The sequence below is a fragment of the Medicago sativa genome, chromosome 4 (assembly GCF_051527215.1).
Source record: "Medicago sativa cultivar Bolivia chromosome 4, Bolivia_mono, whole genome shotgun sequence".
In the NCBI taxonomy this organism is placed as follows: Eukaryota; Viridiplantae; Streptophyta; class Magnoliopsida; order Fabales; family Fabaceae; genus Medicago; species Medicago sativa.
Window position 1 is genome coordinate 49,030,631 of NC_140752.1, and position 21,280 is coordinate 49,051,910.

At 36.0% G+C, this 21,280-nt stretch overlaps 1 protein-coding gene and 3 non-coding genes across 6 annotated transcripts; all 4 read right to left on the minus strand.

Annotated features, from left to right (window-relative positions):
• Window positions 1-1,040: 1,040 nt before the first annotated feature.
• On the minus strand, window positions 1,041-9,884 carry LOC146929520 (uncharacterized). 3 transcript variants are annotated; one of them, XM_085701407.1, is made up of 3 exons: window positions 9,515-9,884; window positions 3,180-7,643; window positions 1,041-1,328 (listed from the first exon to the last, which is right to left on the minus strand). In XM_085701407.1, the coding sequence occupies exon 2, from the start codon at window positions 7,630-7,632 to the stop codon at window positions 5,521-5,523; it is 2,112 nt and encodes a 703-aa protein (XP_085557533.1). In that variant the 5' UTR covers window positions 7,633-7,643; window positions 9,515-9,884; the 3' UTR covers window positions 1,041-1,328; window positions 3,180-5,520. The 3 variants fall into 3 exon arrangements, 2 of the variants coding, with proteins under 2 accessions (XP_085557533.1, XP_085557534.1); XM_085701408.1 differs by having other exon boundaries at window positions 6,519-7,643; window positions 9,515-9,882; XR_015006060.1 differs by lacking the exons at window positions 1,041-1,328; window positions 3,180-7,643 and adding an exon at window positions 7,799-8,086.
• Window positions 9,885-13,581: 3,697 nt separating this feature from the next.
• LOC146929521 (small nucleolar RNA snoR80) lies at window positions 13,582-13,683 on the minus strand. The gene has a single exon (XR_015009241.1). It is a non-coding gene; the product is annotated as a small nucleolar RNA snoR80 (small nucleolar RNA).
• A 656-nt stretch (window positions 13,684-14,339) lies between these two features.
• On the minus strand, window positions 14,340-14,451 carry LOC146929522 (small nucleolar RNA Z152/R70/R12). The gene has a single exon (XR_015009259.1). It is a non-coding gene; the product is annotated as a small nucleolar RNA Z152/R70/R12 (small nucleolar RNA).
• Window positions 14,452-20,853: 6,402 nt separating this feature from the next.
• Window positions 20,854-20,955, minus strand: LOC146929523 (small nucleolar RNA Z157/R69/R10). The gene has a single exon (XR_015009251.1). It is a non-coding gene; the product is annotated as a small nucleolar RNA Z157/R69/R10 (small nucleolar RNA).
• Between the last annotated feature and the right edge of the window lie 325 nt (window positions 20,956-21,280).

Consider the following 21,280-nt stretch of genomic DNA (forward strand, 5'->3'; position numbering starts at 1 on the left):
ATATTAAGTTATTAACATATTCCTTTACGTGTGAGACTTTGTACATTTGTAATCTGGTAACATAACCAAATAAGATTAGAGAAAACATAACATGCTATAAAAGTGGGTTCGTGGTGATTTAATGGATGAATGTTTTTATTCTTTTCATTCATGAGAAGAGAGAAAGTAAATTAGAAAAAGATAGAAGACAAAAAAGCAATTCAAACATGAGAGAGATGATAAGAAAAAAAGAAATGTTTGTGCTTTGTCTATGAGAGTATATAGAATAGAGTGAATTCCTGGTGATTTACGAGTTTGTTGAAGGAGTTCGAAATTTTTTAGTATATATTTTACCAAAAAAATTAAACTAAATAAAAAATGTCACATTGTTTTAATAATAAATACAACAACCCTTTATTTTGTCAAATTAGCAAAACACATGCAATTTTTCATTGTCAAATCCAACCAAAGATCAAAAGTGAATGAATTTGAAATAATAGAGGTTAAATAAAAGATATAGCATGAAAGTGAATAACAACCAATAACTAAAATTTAAGATAAAAAATTAACAAATATCATCCTATACCTAACAAAGTAGGTTATCATAATTTTGGGATAATGTTCTGACTTTCAGATGAGCCTACATTGAGTTAGATCACCATATTAGGTCAAAAGCAACCATATAAGTGAGATTGCCACACCACATCTTCACAAAAAATCTTAAGTCATTAAGTATATGTGTCATCTCACTTATATGTTGTTCAAAATCTACTATTTTATCCAATGTAGAACGTCAACTCACACTTGATACATTAACATATGTTAATCAAGTTTGTGACTATCCACATCAGTAAATATGTGACATAGTCAAATAAGGTCAATCGTAGGCACATCATGTTCAAAAAGGTAGTTTGATATTGATTTCATGGAGGCAAATTTATGTTTATTTATTTCATGATAATAGAGAAAGGAAATTAAAAAGAAAAAATAGAATACGAAAAAAGAATTTGAACATGATAAAAATGATTAGGGAAAAAAATATATGTAGTGTAACACCCATATATGAAAATATCTAGAATATTCATAAGAGTGCTAGGACTGATATTGGATACATTAATTATACAATATTGGAACCACATTAAGTCTCGAGTCTAGGTACAACATCACTCCAAAGTTCCTATGTTACATTATCATACATAAAGTTCACCGAACAAAGTCTAAATACATAATTCATTACAAGCCCTTCTAATATAACATATGCTTCTACTAGTACAACACCAAGTTGATTCCTCATGAGCACAATCAATCCAAAGCTTTTTCTTTACCTTTACCACGTGAAACCTGAGAACCTAAACAAAAAGGAGGGGGATGAGACATAACGCCTCAGTGAGTTCTATCTACCCCTAAGCTAGTGATAACCTTGGGGAGAAACCTATGGTTACCACGTGCCTACTATACAACCTGACGGTTGATTATACGTGTGTGATTGTACTTATCTAGACGGTAGTGCTTACTAATCCCGTCGTAGATTTCTACTTATTGTTTTAGGCTTGCTATCTCTATACGTGACATCGCGGTCATGGGGAAAATCTAAGACCGCTAGGCCAAGATACCCTGTATGTATCGAGGCCTATACATAAAGTTATGTCACGTTATCAAGTCAGACGATTAGGGGAAAACTATATTCGTCATTGACAAGAACTATCTTTAACCATTCTATTCATAAGCTGGAACGTATCTAACGTCATCTCGTAACCAATATAATTAAGTTAGGAGTTAGCGTTGAACAATAACATATCTGAATTCATTTTACGGAAAGTCCCGGGGTGGAGTAAACCCGAGTACAATCCCTATCTAACCGGTGGAACCTATCTAAGGTATAACCAACGGTACTCCCTAAGCGACGTGCGGGTCCCTTACGGCTAATCCCGTTTCACCTATTGGAAACCTCCCGAGACCAACCTAGTGTGATCACGTGAGACACGGCACCTTCATGTTATTAAAACATACTTTGTGAATAAAATATCCAATCATATCACATTCTAGCATACATCGTCTCTATGATGATGTTCTATTCTCGACAAGCTATGCCGAGGCTCTATGTTCAACCCTTTCTAAGTATGTTACTACCCCATCATATTACAACTCTCTCTAGTTATCCTTGTGTCATATGTTAAGATTGCCATGGTTTTTGATTTAAAGTTCAATGGATGATGGGTGCAACTTTTAAATAATTTCTAAAGACCAAAAGTGCCGAAAACCCAAGTTCCAAGCCGTTTTTAAATTCTAAGTTTTGATGAAATCATGTTTGTTCCAGTTGTAAAATATGTGAAAACAGCGGAAATAAGTTTCAACGCGATCGCATCGGACCCCCACAGGACTGGCACCAAGCACCCGAGCACAAAACAACTCGAAAATTGCACTGTCAGGGGCGCCTGGCGCCAGAAGGTGGGCGCCTAGCGCTAGCTCTCTGACTTCAGGGCGCCTAGCGCCCTTGTTCAGGCGCAGCGCTGCGAACTTTTGCGTTTTCGCGTGTTCCGGCCGCGGGTTTTCGCCATTTTCGACCCAAAACTTGGCCAACTCGAACCTGTATTGCACTAAACTCATCCAATAACATATATGGCTCATTTAAACATGTCTCATGGCAAATTTTAACACATAGCATCAAGGATTAAATTGGGGATAACAAATCTTATAAAAACTAAACTATCATAATACTTGATTTTCTTCACAAGATTGAACAACCCAAAGGTAGGATGACTATCTAGAGAACTCACCTTGCTCAAAGGAAATGAAACTCTAATGTTCTAAGCTCTAGCCAACATCCTAGATGAGTAGAGATCAAAAGGAGATAGCTTGCTTCATGATCCTATGCTACTTCCTTCAAGGACTAATCAACCATCCTTACTTGCTTGGAGTAGAGATTCAAGATGAGGATGAATTTAAGTAGAGATTGGGGTTGGATTTCTAGAGATGGAAGAGAGCTAAATGTTTGCAAACCCTAGTGAGAGAAAGCCAAAGAGATAATGAATATTTTGGGCTCAATTTCCTTAAGTATACCTTTAACGCAAATTCCTAATATGCCCCTGTCTTAAACGTGCGTATTATTTGTTAACAGGTATTATGTCTCGATATAAAAGAGCGGGATGTTACACTCTACCCCCCTTAAAAAAATTTCGTCCTCGAAATTTAGAATTTACCTGAAAACAAATGTTGATACTGATTCAACATCTCCGATTCTAATTCCCATGTAGCTTCACCATCCGGCGAACCTTTCCATACAACCTTCACTATGGGAATTTCTTTGCTTCTGAGAGTCTTGACATCACGGTCTACTATCTTTTCTGGTTCTGGTTGGAATGTCAAGTCTGTTTTCAACTCTATAGAATCTAACTCAACTGATTGGAAAGGATCCGGCACGTACTTCTTCAATTGAGACACATGAAACACATCGTGTAATCCTGACATAGCTGGTGGTAAAGCTAACTGGTAAGCCACTGGTCCGACACGTTTGAGTATCAAAAACGGTCCTATGTACCTAGGACACAACTTCTTGGTCCTAAAAACTCCTCTCAAACCCAGTTTAGGCGTAACTTTCAGGAACACATGATCACCTTCTTCAAACTCTAAAGGTCTTCGTCTATTGTCCACATAACTTTTCTGACGACTCTGAGCTATTTTCATCTTCTCTTGTATTGACTTAATCTTCAAAGTCGTTTCTTGAATGATCTCTGGCCCAATGATACTCTTATCTCCAACCTCGGCCCAACACAAAGGGGTTCTACATTTCCTACCATACAACGCTTCATATGGTGCCATCCCAATACTTGAGTGATAGCTATTGTTGTAGGAAAATTCTATCAAAGGTAAGTGATGGTTCCAACTTCCCCCATCTTCCAAAACACAAGCACGTAACATGTCTTTTAGAGTTTGGATAGTCCTCTCTGACTGTCCATCTGTCTGAGGGTGATGCGACGTGCTTAGCTTCAATTTAGTTCCCAAAGCTCTCTGAAAAGCTCTCCAAAAGTGTGAAGTAAAGATTGGATCCCTATCTGACACGATACTCACTGGAACTCCGTGTAACTTGACAATCTCGGAAATAAACAAATCCGCATATTGTGATGTTTTGTAGGTAGACTTTACCGGTAAGAAATGAGCTGATTTGGTTAGCCTATCCACAATTACCCAAATTGAATCATGACCTCTTTGAGTACGGGGTAAACCTCCTACAAAATCCATGGTAATGTGCTCCCATTTCCACTGAGGGATCTCCAATGGTTGTAACATACCAGCTGGTCTCTGATGTTCTATCTTGACTTGTTGACATATAATACACCGTGCTACAAATTCAGCAATATCCGTTTTCATGCCAGGCCACCAATACTCCTTCCTCAAATCTCGATACATCTTGGTAGCACCAGGGTGAATTGAAAAACTACTCTTGTGTGCTTCCTCCAAAATCAATCTTCTAAGCTCTTGATCATTTGGCACACATAACCTTCCTTCAAACAACATTGCTCCATCTGAAGCCATAGAGAATTCTGGGTGAACACTCCTTTTCTGAAGCTCTGAATCAACAATCTGAGCCTGAATAATTCTTGATCGCAAATCACATGAAACCTCTACTCTGTGCAACCAAATACCATCATTATCTTCTGTAACCCAAAGATTAAGGTCTCGGACCTTCTCATACATATTACAAGTGTGCATCATCACTTCCGCTTGAGCTATGGCTTTACGACTCAAAGCGTCCGCTACAACATTGGCCTTTCCCGGATGATATTTCAAATCAAAGTCAAAATCTTTCAGATACTCCATCCAACGTCGTTGCCTCATGTTCAAATCCCTTTGATCAAACAAGTACTTTAGGCTCTTGTGATCACTAAACAACTCAAAATGTGCTCCATACAAATGATGCCTCCATATCTTCAAAACAAAAATTATGGCTGCCAACTCTAAGTCATGAGTAGGATAATTTTCTTCATGCGTTTTGAGTTGCCTAGATGCATAAGCTATCACATTATTTTCTTGCATAAGTACTCCACCAAGTCCCTTAGAAGATGCATCACAAAACACAACGTACTTTTTCTCCGGGTCGGGTATGGCTAAGACTGGAGCTTGAGTTAACTTCTTCTTTAGAGTTCTAAAACTCTTCTCACATTCTTCATCCCATACAAATGGCACATCTTTCCTCATGAGTCGGGTTAAGGGTAGAGCAATCTGAGAAAACTTCATGATAAACCGTCGGTAATATCCAGCTAATCCCAAAAAGCTACGAATCTCTGAAACATTCCTTGGTCTTGTCCAATTCTGAACAGCTTCAACTTTAGATTGATCAACGGCCACACCACCTTGAGATATTACATGACCAAGGAACTTGACCTCTGACAACCAGAACTCACACTTGCTAAACTTTGCATATAACTGTTTTTCTCGAAGAATATCCAACACTATCCTCAAATGTTGCGCATGCTCTTGCGGATTCTTAGAATAAATCAATATGTCATCGATGAAAATAATGACAAATTGATCTAAATAAGGCTAAAAAATCCGATTCATATAATCCATAAAAACTGCTGGAGCATTGGATACGCCAAAAGGCATTACCAAAAATTCATAGTGCCCGTAACGCGTTCTGAAAGCCGTTTTGGACACATCTGAGGATTTAATACGAATCTGATGATATCCTGACCTGAGATCAATTTTAGAGAACACAGATGCCCCCTTAAGTTGATCAAGCAAATCATCAATCCTTGGCAAGGGATACTTATTCTTGATAGTCACCTTGTTCAGCTGACGATAATCAATACACAGTCGCATGATGCCATCTTTCTTCTTGACTAACAAAATTGGTGCACCCCATGGAGACACACTAGGCCTGATGAAATGCTTCTGAATAAGCTCTTCCAATTGGGTCTTCAATTCTTTGAGTTCTAAGGGAGACATTCTGTAAGGTGCTACTGACACTGGTTCGGCTCCCGGAATCAAATCAATCGAAAACTCAATTTCTCTTTCCGGTGGCAAGCTAGTGATATCCGCAGGAAAAACATCCAGGTACTCACTTACAACAGGAATATCACTTGGACTCAAATCTGACTCTGAAGTCACCGTGAGCATGACATAAAAACCTCTATCCTGAGCACAAATAAACTGAGCCATCTGATACGTATGCTTAATCAATTCTGACAAGGCTACTCCTTCCACCGTATCACTAGTAGGCATATAAATACTCTTTTCAGCACATCCTATATATACATGATTGGCTGACAACCAGTCCATACCCAAAATAACATCGAGTTGCTTCATCGGAAGGCATACTAAATCTATATAGTACGTCTTGCTAGATACGGTGATGGGACAATTTTCACAAACATAATTCGCTACAATACTCCCGTCAGTGGCCGTGGTTACTTTCATAGGAGGATTTAATAATGAAACAGACAACTGAAGAGCCTCAACACATTGAAATGAAATGAAGGAACATGATGCATCACAATCAAATAAAACATTAACAGGATTCTGGCCAAGAAAACACGTACCACCAATCAAGTCTTCATTTGCCTGGGCCTTCTTTCCATCTAGTGAATAAACCCTGCCTCTGGTCATTGTGGTACTTACACCTTTGCCTTTGTCTCCTCTGTTTGGACAATTTGACATGTAATGTCCCGTCTGACCACAAGCATAACAAGAGTTATCGCCAAGCCTACATTCTCCCATATGAGCCTTTCCACATTTCTTACAAGTCGGATAAGATTTGAACGAGCCTGACTGCTTCCCTCTCTGCGGGGACCCCTTCGGCTTCAACTTTTCATGATGCCTGTCAACAAAGCTTTCTCTTCTTCTATCAAAAGCAGTAGTACCTTCTTTAACAGCTCTATCAAAACCTCTTTCGGCCTCCAAGCTGTTATGCACCATCTCATCATAATCTGTTACCCTTTGCTGACTTACTACTGCATAGAGTTCTCCCCTCAAAGCATGCTTATAATGATTAACTTTCCACATCTCATTAGCCGCATACTCGTTGTGAGTAGAGTAATGAGACAACTCCTCAAACTTCTTCGTGAAATCTGTCACCGACATATGACCTTGCTTCAAGTGGAGAAATTCTTGTTCCTTCCTTACCTTGTATGACAAAGGAAGATACTTATCCTTCATCACTTGTTTGAAGTTCTCCCAGTTCAAAGCTAGCCCATTGGTCTCCATCCTACGCCGAGCAGTTTCCCACCAATCAAGCGCTGCACCTCGGAATTGATTCGTTGCAAAGATCACCTTATCTTCCTCAGTACAATTAACCATCTGAAAAAAAATCTTCTCCATCTGCTTGATCCACCTTTTTGCTTCAGGTGGCTCACCACTACCATCGAACTCTGGTGGATGGTTCCGGTTAAATTCCCGAAAGATTGGATTTCCCACAATGGGAGGTGGTGGAGGGGGCTGATGAAAACCACCTGGACCTTGCTGCATATATGCGGCCCATTGCTGCTGGACCTGAGCATTCTGCTGCATTTGCTGCTGCATCTGCTGCTGCATCATATTCATCATCTGTTGGTTTTGTTGCATTAACTGCGCCCACATCTGGGCATCAGGGTTAACATTATCCTCCTCATTCTGATTAGCTCTTGGCCGGCCTCTTGCCCTTCGCGCTCCAGACATTATCGCTCTAGCTGTCATATTCAAGTCAAAGTGATCAGTTTTAACCAAATATAACAATGAGGACAAATATCCTAAGCTCAAAAAGAACAACTACTTATATTGTATCATTAATGACCCAAGGCACGATCTGAATCGACCTGCTCTGATACCAATTGTAACACCCATATATGAAAATATCTAGAATATTCATAAGAGTGCTAGGACTGATATTGGATACATTAATTATACAATATTGGAACCACATTAAGTCTCGAGTCTAGGTACAACATCACTCCAAAGTTCCTATGTTACATTATCATACATAAAGTTCACCGAACAAAGTCTAAATACATAATTCATTACAAGCCCTTCTAATATAACATATGCTTCTACTAGTACAACACCAAGTTGATTCCTCATGAGCACAATCAATCCAAAGCTTTTTCTTTACCTTTACCACGTGAAACCTGAGAACCTGAACAAAAAGGAGGGGGATGAGACATAACGCCTCAGTGAGTTCTATCTACCCCTAAGCTAGTGATAACCTTGGGGAGAAACCTATGGTTACCACGTGCCTACTATACAACCTGACGGTTGATTATACGTGTGTGATTGTACTTATCTAGACGGTAGTGCTTACTAATCCCGTCGTAGATTTCTACTTATTGTTTTAGGCTTGCTATCTCTATACGTGACATCGCGGTCATGGGGAAAATCTAAGACCACTAGGCCAAGATACCCTGTATGTATCGAGGCCTATACATAAAGTTATGTCACGTTATCAAGTCAGACGATTAGGGGAAAACTATATTCGTCATTGACAAGAACTATCTTTAACCATTCTATTCATAAGCTGGAACGTATCTAACGTCATCTCGTAACCAATATAATTAAGTTAGGAGTTAGCGTTGAACAATAACATATCTAAATTCATTTTACGGAAAGTCCCGGGGTGGAGTAAACCCGAGTACAATCCCTATCTAACCGGTGGAACCTATCTAAGGTATAACCAACGGTACTCCCTAAGCGACGTGCGGGTCCCTTACGGCTAATCCCGTTTCACCTATTGGAAACCTCCCGAGACCAACCTAGTGTGATCACGTGAGACACGGCACCTTCATGTTATTAAAACATACTTTGTGAATAAAATATCCAATCATATCACATTCTAGCATACATCGTCTCTATGATGATGTTCTATTCTCGACAAGCTATGCCGAGGCTCTATGTTCAACCCTTTCTAAGTATGTTACTACCCCATCATATTACAACTCTCTCTAGTTATCCTTGTGTCATATGTTAAGATTGCCATGGTTTTTGATTTAAAGTTCAATGGATGATGGGTGCAACTTTTAAATAATTTCTAAAGACCAAAAGTGCCGAAAACCCAAGTTCCAAGCCGTTTTTAAATTCTAAGTTTTGATGAAATCATGTTTGTTCCAGTTGTAAAATATGTGAAAACAGCGGAAATAAGTTTCAACGCGATCGCATCGGACCCCCACAGGACTGGCACCAAGCACCCGAGCACAAAACAACTCGAAAATTGCACTGTCAGGGGCGCCTGGCGCCAGAAGGTGGGCGCCTAGCGCTAGCTCTCTGACTTCAGGGCGCCTAGCGCCCTTGTTCAGGCGCAGCGCTGCGAACTTTTGCGTTTTCGCGTGTTCCGGCCGCGGGTTTTCGCCATTTTCGACCCAAAACTTGGCCAACTCGAACCTGTATTGCACTAAACTCATCCAATAACATATATGGCTCATTTAAACATGTCTCATGGCAAATTTTAACACATAGCATCAAGGATTAAATTGGGGATAACAAATCTTATAAAAACTAAACTATCATAATACTTGATTTTCTTCACAAGATTGAACAACCCAAAGGTAGGATGACTATCTAGAGAACTCACCTTGCTCAAAAGAAATGAAACTCTAATGTTCTAAGCTCTAGCCAACATCCTAGATGAGTAGAGATCAAAAGGAGATAGCTTGCTTCATGATCCTATGCTACTTCCTTCAAGGACTAATCAACCATCCTTACTTGCTTGGAGTAGAGATTCAAGATGAGGATGAATTTAAGTAGAGATTGGGGTTGGATTTCTAGAGATGGAAGAGAGCTAAATGTTTGCAAACCCTAGTGAGAGAAAGCCAAAGAGATAATGAATATTTTGGGCTCAATTTCCTTAAGTATACCTTTAACGCAAATTCCTAATATGCCCCTGTCTTAAACGTGCGTATTATTTGTTAACAGGTATTATGTCTCGATATAAAAGAGCGGGATGTTACATGTAGCATGCTTTTATCCGAAAAATTATTGGGAATAAACTGAGTTGCCGGTAATTATATGGGTTTGTTGAAGAGCTTGAAGATTTTTGGGTAATTATTTTACCAAAAAATTAGACTTAATTAACAAAGTGTCACGTCATTTTCAAATGTCTAATAAGCATGTGCTTTGTCAACTAACATAACACATCTGCATTTTTCCATTGTAACATCCCACTAAAGACCAAATGTAAAGTAATTTTAAATGATAAAGGTTGAATAAAAAATGGCATGAGAGCGAATGACATCCAAAAACTATATTTAAGTTAAAAAATAAATAAACAAATGACATCTAAACACCAACAAAATAGTTCATCTTAGTGTAGGGACGACATAGGGAGCCTATATTGTGTTTGATCCTCATATTATGCAAAGAACAATCACACAATGGAGATTGACACCACATATCGACTTAAAATATCTAATGAGCTTATGAGTATGTATTTTTTTCAACTCAGCATAACACTTCTACATTTTTCAATTCTTAGATCCCACCAAAGACTAAAAGTAAAATGGTTTGAAATAATAGATATTGAATAAAAAAACAGCATCAAAGCAAATGACATCCCTAAACTATAAATTTTAAGATGAAAAAATTTAATAAATGATATCCAAAACTAACTAAATAGTTCATCATAATATTGTGTCTTCTGAGGGAGCCTATTTTTTTTTTTTTATATATAATCAGTTTAGGCTAAGATCAACCACAAAAGTAAGATTCACACCACATCTTCATCTAAAATCTTAAGACATTATGAACATAAGTTATCTCACTTATATTTTCCTGACCATCTACCATTGAATTCAATGTGAAACTTTAACTCACATATGACACATTAACATCTCTCTTAAAAGTGAGACTTTTTGCATGTGTAATATGGTGACATATCCAAATCATAAACTGAGACCTAACATGAAAAAGGAATTTTTTTACATGAGATAGATGGTAAGGAAAACAAGTAAGGGGTGTGTGCTTTAACCTTTAAAGTATAGCAAATGGATTGAGTTGCTTGCAATTTTGTAGGTATGTTGCAGGATTAGGAGATTTTGGGGTAATTACTTTACCAAAAAAAAAAAATAGACTCAATTAATAAATGTCACATCATTTTAAAATTTCTAATAGGTATATATTTTTGTAAACTCAAAATAATACATTTATCTTTTTTCATAATCAGAATTCACAAACGACCAAAGTCAAAGAATTTGAAATAAGGAATGCTGAATAAAAAAACAATGAACGTGAATGAAATTCAATAACTAAAATTTAAGATAAAAAAGTTAAACAAATGACATATAAAAACTAACAAAACAGTTCATCATGATTTTGGGACTTCTAGGGGATTATGCATAGAGTTTGATCACCATCTTAGATTAAGAGAAACCTCACAAGTGAGATTGATATCATATCTTCGTCCAAAACATGTAGGCATCAGGAGTCATCTCACTTATATGATGTTCAAAATCTATTATTCCATCCAATACAGAACTTTAATACACACTTGATAAATTATCATTCAACTATCCACCTCCGTAATTACATGACGTATTTAAATATGGTCAATTGAAATCACAAAATGTTCAAAAAATTTGGTTGCCGGTGGTTTCATGGAGAGGGGTTTATGTTTCTTTCTTCCATGAGAAGAAATAAAGAAAATTAAAAGCAAAAAAAAAAATCAAAAAAGGAATTAAAACACAAGGGAAGATAGGCGAAAGAAAATAAGTATTGTGCATATAGAGAATAGTGTGAGTTGCTGGTTATTTTATGGGTTGGTCGAAGGAGTCCGAGATTTTTGGGTAATTATTTTACCAAAAAATTAGATTCAATTAAACAAACGTCACATGTTTTTTTTTAAGGAAAACGTTACATGATTTTAAATTGTCTAATAAATATATATTTTTGTCAACTCAACATAACACATCGACAATTTACCATTTTCACCTGCCACAAAAGTCCAAAAGTGAATAAATTGAAATAATAGACGTTGAATGAAGAAAAAAACATATGGAAGAGAATGCCATATAAAAACTAAACTTTAAGATGAAAATAAACAAATGACATCCAAAAACTAAAAAACCGGTTGATAACAATATTGTGATTTTCGCATAATCGTACATTGAGTTTGATCATCTCAACATACAAAGATAATCCACACACGTGAGTTTGACACCACATCTTAACCTAAACCTTAAGAAATTATGTATATGGATCATATCACTTATATGTTGCTCAACATCTACTCTCACATCCAATGTGAAACTTTAGCTCACAGTCAACACATCAACATATGTCACTTAAGTATAAGACTCCCCGCATCCGACATTTGTCACTGGGATTCACTCATGCTTCATTCGCAAAGTCGAACCGAGTTATAATATCATCATTGGACCTTATGGAAAGAGTCAGCACTTGTGTTAATCTACTCATTAGACATAGAGCAACCACATAAATGAGAATAATACATTCATTAATTGTGAGGGGATAGAAGATTAAGGCAAGTTGTCATTGAAAGAAAACATTTTAAAAAGTGGAATTGGAGTTGCCTCTTTTTCTCAACATCTTTCCTTTTGTACATTTGGTTACTATTTGATTTCCCCTAGAATAGAGTATAGTTTGAATAACTCCAATTCCAATTAAGCTCAAATTCCAATTAGAAAAGAAAACATTTTAAAAAAGAAAACAATTAAGCTCAAACATTTTAAAAACAGCTCCAATTCCAATACCAAAGGTACAAAAGGAAAGAATAGACATTAAAGATTTGGGATTTGAGACTCAAATCTAAGGTAGATTTGAGGGGGCAAGTAATGTAGGTTGTGGCCGTTCCAGTTAGAAATTTGGTTGCAAGAACAAAACCCTACTAACATCTTACAACAAGTTATTACTCAATCTCGTGGGATAACTAAATATGTTTGGTAAAATTGAGAAACATACATTCTTTGGTGTTGGACATGATAACAGAATGAGGAAGTTCAATTATTAAAGAGAAAGAGGATGTTTTACGGAGTCCATTGCATTATGTTGATATTTACATTATGATATTTTCATGACTTAGTCTGAGATTAATAAGTTCTTCGAATGTTTATTTATTGATTTAAGAGTCCACTGAGTATGTAGTTTATTTCTTGTGCTTTTGCTTGTATTTTATCAATGTTTTGGAGCCGCTTTGCACATCTTGTGATAGTTCACTCGTGATCATTAATGTTCATCAAAAACAAAACTGTTTAAAAAAAAAAACTTTAATCTATGCTTAAATTTCAAAAATCTACACTTTTTCAAAAATCAATCTATGCTTAATATTCATCAGTCACAACATTTTTTACAACGATGATCACAAAATAAGGTATCATGTTTTTACAATAAAGCACTACAGTTGCTATCATCGTTGCATTATAGGCACAAATATATAACATATATCCGATAAAAGAATGCTCCATTTAAATGGAGTACATAAAATCCAAGGCAACGTCTTAGAATCGAGTCAGTATCCTCTCCATTTACAATTGTCTCCATTTCCTCCATTTAGAGTGGTATAAGTAACAAACTAACAATAACCTGAAAAGAATATTATTATAGAACCTCTATGTATATTCCTTGGAGAAACAGAAACTCCATTTAAGAAATAATTTCTAAACTTTTGCCAAAAATGAACATTAAAATGATTGTATAAGGCGTTTCCAAGACCAAATGGTATTGAAAAAAACCCATCAATCAGGATCAAGCCATTACACTAAAAGGAACAGTTAATCCTTCAGAATTGGTAAATGGACGCAATACATTACATACACAACAAAAAGGATCTTCGTTAAGCAAAACTGCATGATTGTTAGTTTACATAAAACTGTGTAAATTGTTTTCTAATAACTGAACCAGTAAATTAAATTGATTTAAGGTTTCACCCATAAGATTTTTTTAATGATAATTTTATGATGAGTGTATTATAGATCTGGTTTCAAAACAAAATAGATGTATAAGCATGAACTTTTCAGCGCAAAGAACGACTTTTTGCACTGAAAAGTCCATGTTATAATTCGATGAGATATTGTATCCAGAACCTAGAACCAGTAATACCAACTCAATACAACTAAAAATGCCTAAACACACTATTCACCCCATAAGTTTGAAAAAATAACGATTTTGACCCCTTTTTAAAAAAATGTCAAAGGTGACCTATGTTTAGGAAAATATGCTCGTTTGACCTTTTATATTTACAAAAATTGGCGAATTCTCATTAATTTTGGGACGAAAGAGACAAAAATTGCTTCTTTTTTTGTTAGAGGGCCAAAATCGTTAAGGTGTCAAAAATGCACTTAAGGCAAATAAAAAAAAATCACGTATAATTAATTTTAATTTAATAGCGTTGTTATTAAGGACAATTTGCATTAATGGACGCAAAACAAAATGTTAGAAATTTATAAAGTGCTCAGTGGAAGGAGAAGTCGTTTTAAAAATAAGCTCACGGCAAAACCTTTACGATTTTGTCCACCGCCCATAAACACTTCCTTAGTGTTTTTATCTCATCACAGCACCAATTAACATATAAATTTAATCAGAAGAACGCAAAAAAAAAAATTGAATCAAAGCTATAATATTATAGAAAACAAACTATGAAACAAAAATGATAAAAGAATGGCTTCAGTGTGTGTAACATTCAGATCATTGATATAAAATCTTGTTATATATCTTGTTTGTTGGGAAGAGGCTGCTGCACTTGAAACCTGAAATGTTTAATGATTATGCATGTAAAACTCAAAGCGTATGGGGTTGCCACACTAACCTTTAGGTTCGATTCGCCCCCACCAATAACTGTAATTGGATGCAATAAGGAATGACCGGCGAATCCCCTTCAGGATACTATGAGTTCCTTGACGTGTATTGCACAACCACACCAAGCGTATCTCCTAACAGTATTTTACAGATTTATGGTTCCAGCAATTCACTCATGCATTAGAGAATTGATGGATGATTTAGAGTAAGAGAATGATGAGGAATTATGTTGTTAGTGCAACAAAATTCTGTCCAAAATTGTGTGTCAAATTAATGCCCAAATGTCAAGTATTTATAGTGCATTATATGACCCTTCACATGAGAGAAAGCACCCCTTTGACTTGAATCAATGTTATGGTTCATTAAGCACCATTTTGCCAAAGGTTATGATCATTCATACTTGAACCAATGCTATGGTTCATTAAGCACCATTTTGCCAAAGGTTATGATCATTCACACTTGAACCAATGCTAAGGTTCATTAAGCACCCCTTTGCCAAAGGTTCTAATGTATATGAAAGCTTCTCATGAAGATTTACAACTCTTGATCTAAAGTGATTACATTATTTTGGAAATCACCAACAATCCCCCACCATTTTCAAAATACTAAATCTCATAAATCCGGAAATTCCATGCCTTCAGATAATGGTATCTCGCGATTTGAACCATTACTTAGTAAGTTAAGTTTTCGCTCATTCCCAAATAGTATGGTAGGCAAGCTTTGAACCAACTATTCATTAGAACAAGTGTGCATAACTTACACATAGAATCTCGGTACCATTGATAAAGAGACTTGTAAAATGACACATTAAGAAGGCCTTGTGTCATATATCCCTTTTCATGAGAATTTAAGAGTCAAGCCCTTGAACTCCGTGAAGCGGCCAAACTTCATTCTCACATAGGTAGACTATATCGGGAATGCCCCATAAGTATGCATTCCAGCAAATATATGCTATATGTCCATTAAGAGGAAAACCTCATCCTACCTTTTTTTCTTCTTATGGTCCAAGTACTTTTACCTTTGGGATGTATCTATTGTCAAGTACTACAATTACTCTAATAGTGTACTTTCACCATTGAACCCAAGACTTGATGCTACTCAAGTGTGGGTTGAGTTTCCACTATTGGTAATCAATTAGATATGGGCTTGAGTCCCATCCCCAATGATGTCTTCAACACCATATCCTTTGTCAGACCTTTCGTCAAAGGATCTGCAAGATTCTTCTCTGTTCTTACGAACATGATGGAAATTACTCCATTAGAAATCAAGTCTCTTACATAGCTATGTCTTAAACCAATATGCCTTGACTTCCCATTATAAACTTGGCTATAAGCTTTTGATAGTGTGGATTGACTATCACAATGTATGGATACTGGCGCCATTGGCTTTTGCCAAACTAGTATGTCATACAGTAAATTTCTTAGCCATTCTGCCTCTTTACTCCCTGCAGCCAATGCAATAAATTCTGCAGCCATGGTGGAGTCGGCAATGCATGTTTGTTTCTTTGAACCCCAAGAAACTGCACCTCCACCAAGGTTGAAGATCCATCCACTTGTGGAAGCATGATCTTCAACATATGTTACCCAACTAGCATCTGTGTATCCTTCTAAAACAGAAGGCTCTCCACTATATGTTAAACAATAATTCATTGTTCCCTTTAAGTATTTTAATACTCTTTTCACAGCGTGCCAGTGTTCTTTACTTGGATTGCTAGTATACCGACTTAACCTTCCAACAGCATATGCTATGTCAGGTCTAGTACAAGTCATAGCATACATCAAGCATCCGATTACTTTAGAATATTCAAGTTGTGCCACCGGACAACCTTTGTTTGGTTGCAAACTAACAGTTTGGTCAAATGGGGTAGATATCGGTTTACAATCTAAATGATTGAATTTCTGAAGCACCTTTTCTATGTAATGAGATTGGGATAAACCAATATGGTTACCATCTCTTATGATTTTAATTCCTAAAATCACATCAGCTTCTCCTAAATCTTTCATATCAAAATTTTTGGATAAGAAAGCTTTAGTTTCTTCTACCTCATTTATACTTGTACCAAAGATCAACATGTCATCTACATATAAGCAAATCATGACCCCTTTTCCATTTTGGAATTTACTGTAAATACACTTGTCAGATTCATTTATGATGTATCCGTTGGCTAACACAACTTGGTCAAACTTTTGGTGCCATTGTTTGGGTGCTTGTTTCAACCCATATAAAGACTTAGTTAATTTACACACTTTATCTTCTTGACCTTTGATCACAAACCCTTCCGGTTGTTTCATATATACCTCTTCATCCAACTCTCCATTTAGGAAAGCAGTTTTAACATCCATTTGATGGATTACAAACTTATGGATGGATGCCAGTGCAATTAGCATTCTGATTGATGCTATTCTTGCAACAGGTGCATATGTATCAAAATAATCAATGCCTTCTTTTTGTGTAAACCCTTTAGCAACTAGTCTAGCCTTGAATTTATCAATGGTACCATCCACTTTCATTTTCCTTTTAAAGATCCATTTACAACCTATCGGTTTGGATCCGGGTGGGAGATCTACCACTTTCCAAGTTTTATTACCCATAATTGAATCCATTTCTTCTTGAATAGCTTCTTTCCAAAAGGCTGAATCTTGAGATTTTATAGCCTCTTCATATGTTACCGGATCATTCTCAAGGTTAAAGCAAATTGGTCCATAACTATTTATGGATTTACATGTTCCTTCTACAAGAAACATGAAGAAATCAGATCCAAAATCTTTCTCTTTCCGGATCCTTTTACTTCTTCTAAGTTCTGAACCATCCAATGTATCTACATTAGATTCATTGTTTTCTAAATTTTGTACATTAGAATGAATAATATCCTTGGGATAAGAAATTGAGTTAAATCTATCTTCTTGAAAAATTGCATCTCTTGACTCAATTACTGTATTAACAGAATATGAGTCATTCGATTCAATAGTCAAGAATCTGTATGCTTTGCTATTTTCTGCATAGCCTAAAAATACACATTCAATTCCTCTTTCACCCAATTTCTTTCTTTTTGGTTCAGGCACTTTCACAATTTCTCTACAACCCCAAACTTTTAAATAATTAAGAGTCGGCTTCCTTTGTTTCCAAAGTTCATATGGGGTTATTTTGTTCCTTTTGTTTGGAACCCTATTGAGGATGTAACATGCTGTTAGCATTGCTTCACCCCAATATCCTTTAGATAATCCAGAATATGACAACATGGCATTAACCATTTCTACCAAAGTCCTATTCTTCCTTTCCGCTATTCCATTTTGTTGTGGGGTGTATGGTGCAGTTACTTGATGCACAATACTAGTGGATTCAAAATAACTCGGATGATAGAACTCTCCTCCCCTATCACTTCTAAAGCATTTAATGAAAGTTTCATGTTGAAGTTCTACTTGTGCTTTAAATATTTTGAATTTATCTAAGACTTCATCTTTTGAATGCATTAAATAAACATAACAAAATCGAGTGCAATCATCAATGAAGGTAACAAAATACTTTTTACCACCAATGGTGGGCCAAACATGTAAATCACATACATCTGAATGAATTAAATCTAGCACCCTAGAACTTCTTTTAACACTTTTAAAAGGTTGTCTTGTAATTTTAGTCAACATGCAAGTAGTACATGAATCAAAGTTTTTATCAAAATTAGGAATTAGATTTGATTTCATCATATCCTCCAATTTTCTAAAATTAACATGTCCTAATCGCATATGCCATAAATCACAAGACTCAACAATATAAGCAGAAATCATATTATTATTATTATTATTATTATTATTATTATTATTATTAATATTTGCAACATTACATTTGAACATATTCTCACACAAGTATCCCTTACCTACAAACACACCCCCCTTTGAGAGGATAAATTTATCTCCCTCAAATACAGATTTGAACCCATTCTTATTAAGTAATGGTACAGAAATCAAGTTCTTCCTAACTTCAGGAACATAAAATACATCTTTAAGAGTAAGTGTTTTTCCAGAAGTGAATTCAATCTCAATGGTCCCTTTTCCTTGGACTTGCACAGTTGAAGCATTTCCCATGTACAAAACACTCCCATCTTCATTGATGGTCTTGAACATTTTCTTGTTTTTGCACACATGGCGAGTAGCACCAGAGTCTATCCACCAAGAATCAACATCTTCAATCATGTTGATTTCAGAAATGACCGCAACAAAATCATCATTTGTTGCTCTTGAATTCTTTTCTTTGTTCTTCTTTTTAAAGAACCTGCACTCATTCTTGAAGTGTCCTTCTTTCCCACAAAAGTAACATTCACCTTTCCTTTTCTTTTTGTTGTTATTACCATTGTGGTTTTGATGAGACTTATCATTTTCATGATTTCTCTTTTTGGAAGATTTGCTTGAATTTCCTTCTTCCATAACATGAACCTTCTCTTGAGTGACATGATTCTTAATACCTTCTTGTTTTCGGTATTCTTCTTCTAAACGAAGGTGATTGCCAAGTTGCTCAAGAGAAATGTCTTCCTTCTTATGCTTCATGGTTCGTTTGAAATCTTTCCATGAAGGAGGAAGTTTGTCAATTATGGATGATACAATAATTGTTTCATCCATATTCATGTTATGTTGTTTGTAGTTGTTAAGAATACGTTCAATCTCATATAATTGTTCCATAACAGACTTATTATCTACCATTTTGTAATTATTAAAATGAGATACAAGGAATTTCTTACTTGTTGCGTCTTCACGCATGTATCTGGTTTCCAATTTGTCCCACAAGTCTTTTGCAGAAGGGCTGCTCTGGTAGATATCGAATAGAGAGTCAGACATACCATTCAGGATATGTCCCAAGCAGATGTAATCATCGTTATCCCATTTCTGTCTATCTCTTGTCTCAGCAACAGTTTCATCATCCTTCTCTTCAGGCCTTGCCATGTTCAGAACGTATGCCACTTTCAATGTTGTAAGAAGAAACTTCATCTTCTTCTGCCAGCGGATGAAATTTCCCCCATCAAACTTTTCCAACTTAACAAAGTCAGAAGTCATTTCTTTCAATGAAGCAGCCATAGAAATCGAACCTAAAGATTGTTATATATCTTGTTTGTTGGGAAGAGGCTGCTGCACTTGAAACCTGAAATGTTTAATGATTATGCATGTAAAACTCAAAGCGTATGGGGTTGCCACACTAACCTTTAGGTTCGATTCGCCCCCACCAATAACTGTAATTGGATGCAATAAGGAATGACCGGCGAATCCCCTTCAGGATACTATGAGTTCCTTGACGTGTATTGCACAACCACACCAAGCGTATCTCCTAACAGTATTTTACAGATTTATGGTTCCAGCAATTCACTCATGCATTAGAGAATTGATGGATGATTTAGAGTAAGAGAATGATGAGGAATTATGTTGTTAGTGCAACAAAATTCTGTCCAAAATTGTGTGTCAAATTAATGCCCAAATGTCAAGTATTTATAGTGCATTATATGACCCTTCACATGAGAGAAAGCACCCCTTTGACTTGAATCAATGTTATGGTTCATTAAGCACCATTTTGCCAAAGGTTATGATCATTCATACTTGAACCAATGCTATGGTTCATTAAGCACCATTTTGCCAAAGGTTATGATCATTCACACTTGAACCAATGCTAAGGTTCATTAAGCACCCCTTTGCCAAAGGTTCTAATGTATATGAAAGCTTCTCATGAAGATTTACAACTCTTGATCTAAAGTGATTACATTATTTTGGAAATCACCAACAAATCTCACTGAAATCCGCTAAGATAAAGTATATTATCATCATAAGCCAAACAAAGCTTTCAAAACTACTCCATCCGTTTCAAAATGAGCGCCGTTTTAGATAAAAAAATTTGTTTCAAAATGAATGTCACTTTCAGTTTCCAATGCAATAATAACTTTTTCTTTTCAATTGTACCCTCCAATTAATACTCTGCACACTACTTCCAAAGTATTACTTTTAAAACTAATCAATAGTTAATAAGGATAATTTGGTAAAATAATCATTCTCTTTCTTTTAATCATTGCATTTCTTAATATGTGTGTAAACACCTAAAACGACACTCATTTTGAAACGGAGGGTGTAATAGACAAAATGATCAGAAATTTAAGAAAAAATCAAGATCAAATTTTCATTATATTGGGAAATTATGCGTGCTCAGACAGCCAAGGGTTTGTAATCAAATTTTGGGTGAAGATTCCCATATCAGAAACTCTAGTCCACATAAGGATCATCACAGCACAACATTCAAACAGAAATTAAATAAAGAAAATAAATAAATTCAAAAGAACAACAATCTTATTGAAATTAAGATACAGAACACAAAAATCCTAATGAACTGTAAAACGGTAATTGATGGCGAGAAGAGAAGAGAAGAGAAGAGAAAAACTGTTATAGAAGTGAGGCAGAGCTGGAAGAAAATTGCTTTTTTGACAAAGAATACTTCCAATTGACACATGGAAATGACCTTAATGCCCCTGGCGGTAGTTAACAACCGCTGGGAAACACGCCGGTAGTTAACTACCGCTGAGACCCAGCGGCTGTTAACTACCGCTGAGTTCTGCATCTTAAGAACG

What these genes read in the sequence shown, in the direction of transcription:
- LOC146929520 (XM_085701407.1), bottom strand. Translation starts at nt 7,632, where the DNA reads ATGTCTGGAGCGCGAAGGGCAAGAGGCCGGCCAAGAGCTAATCAGAAT.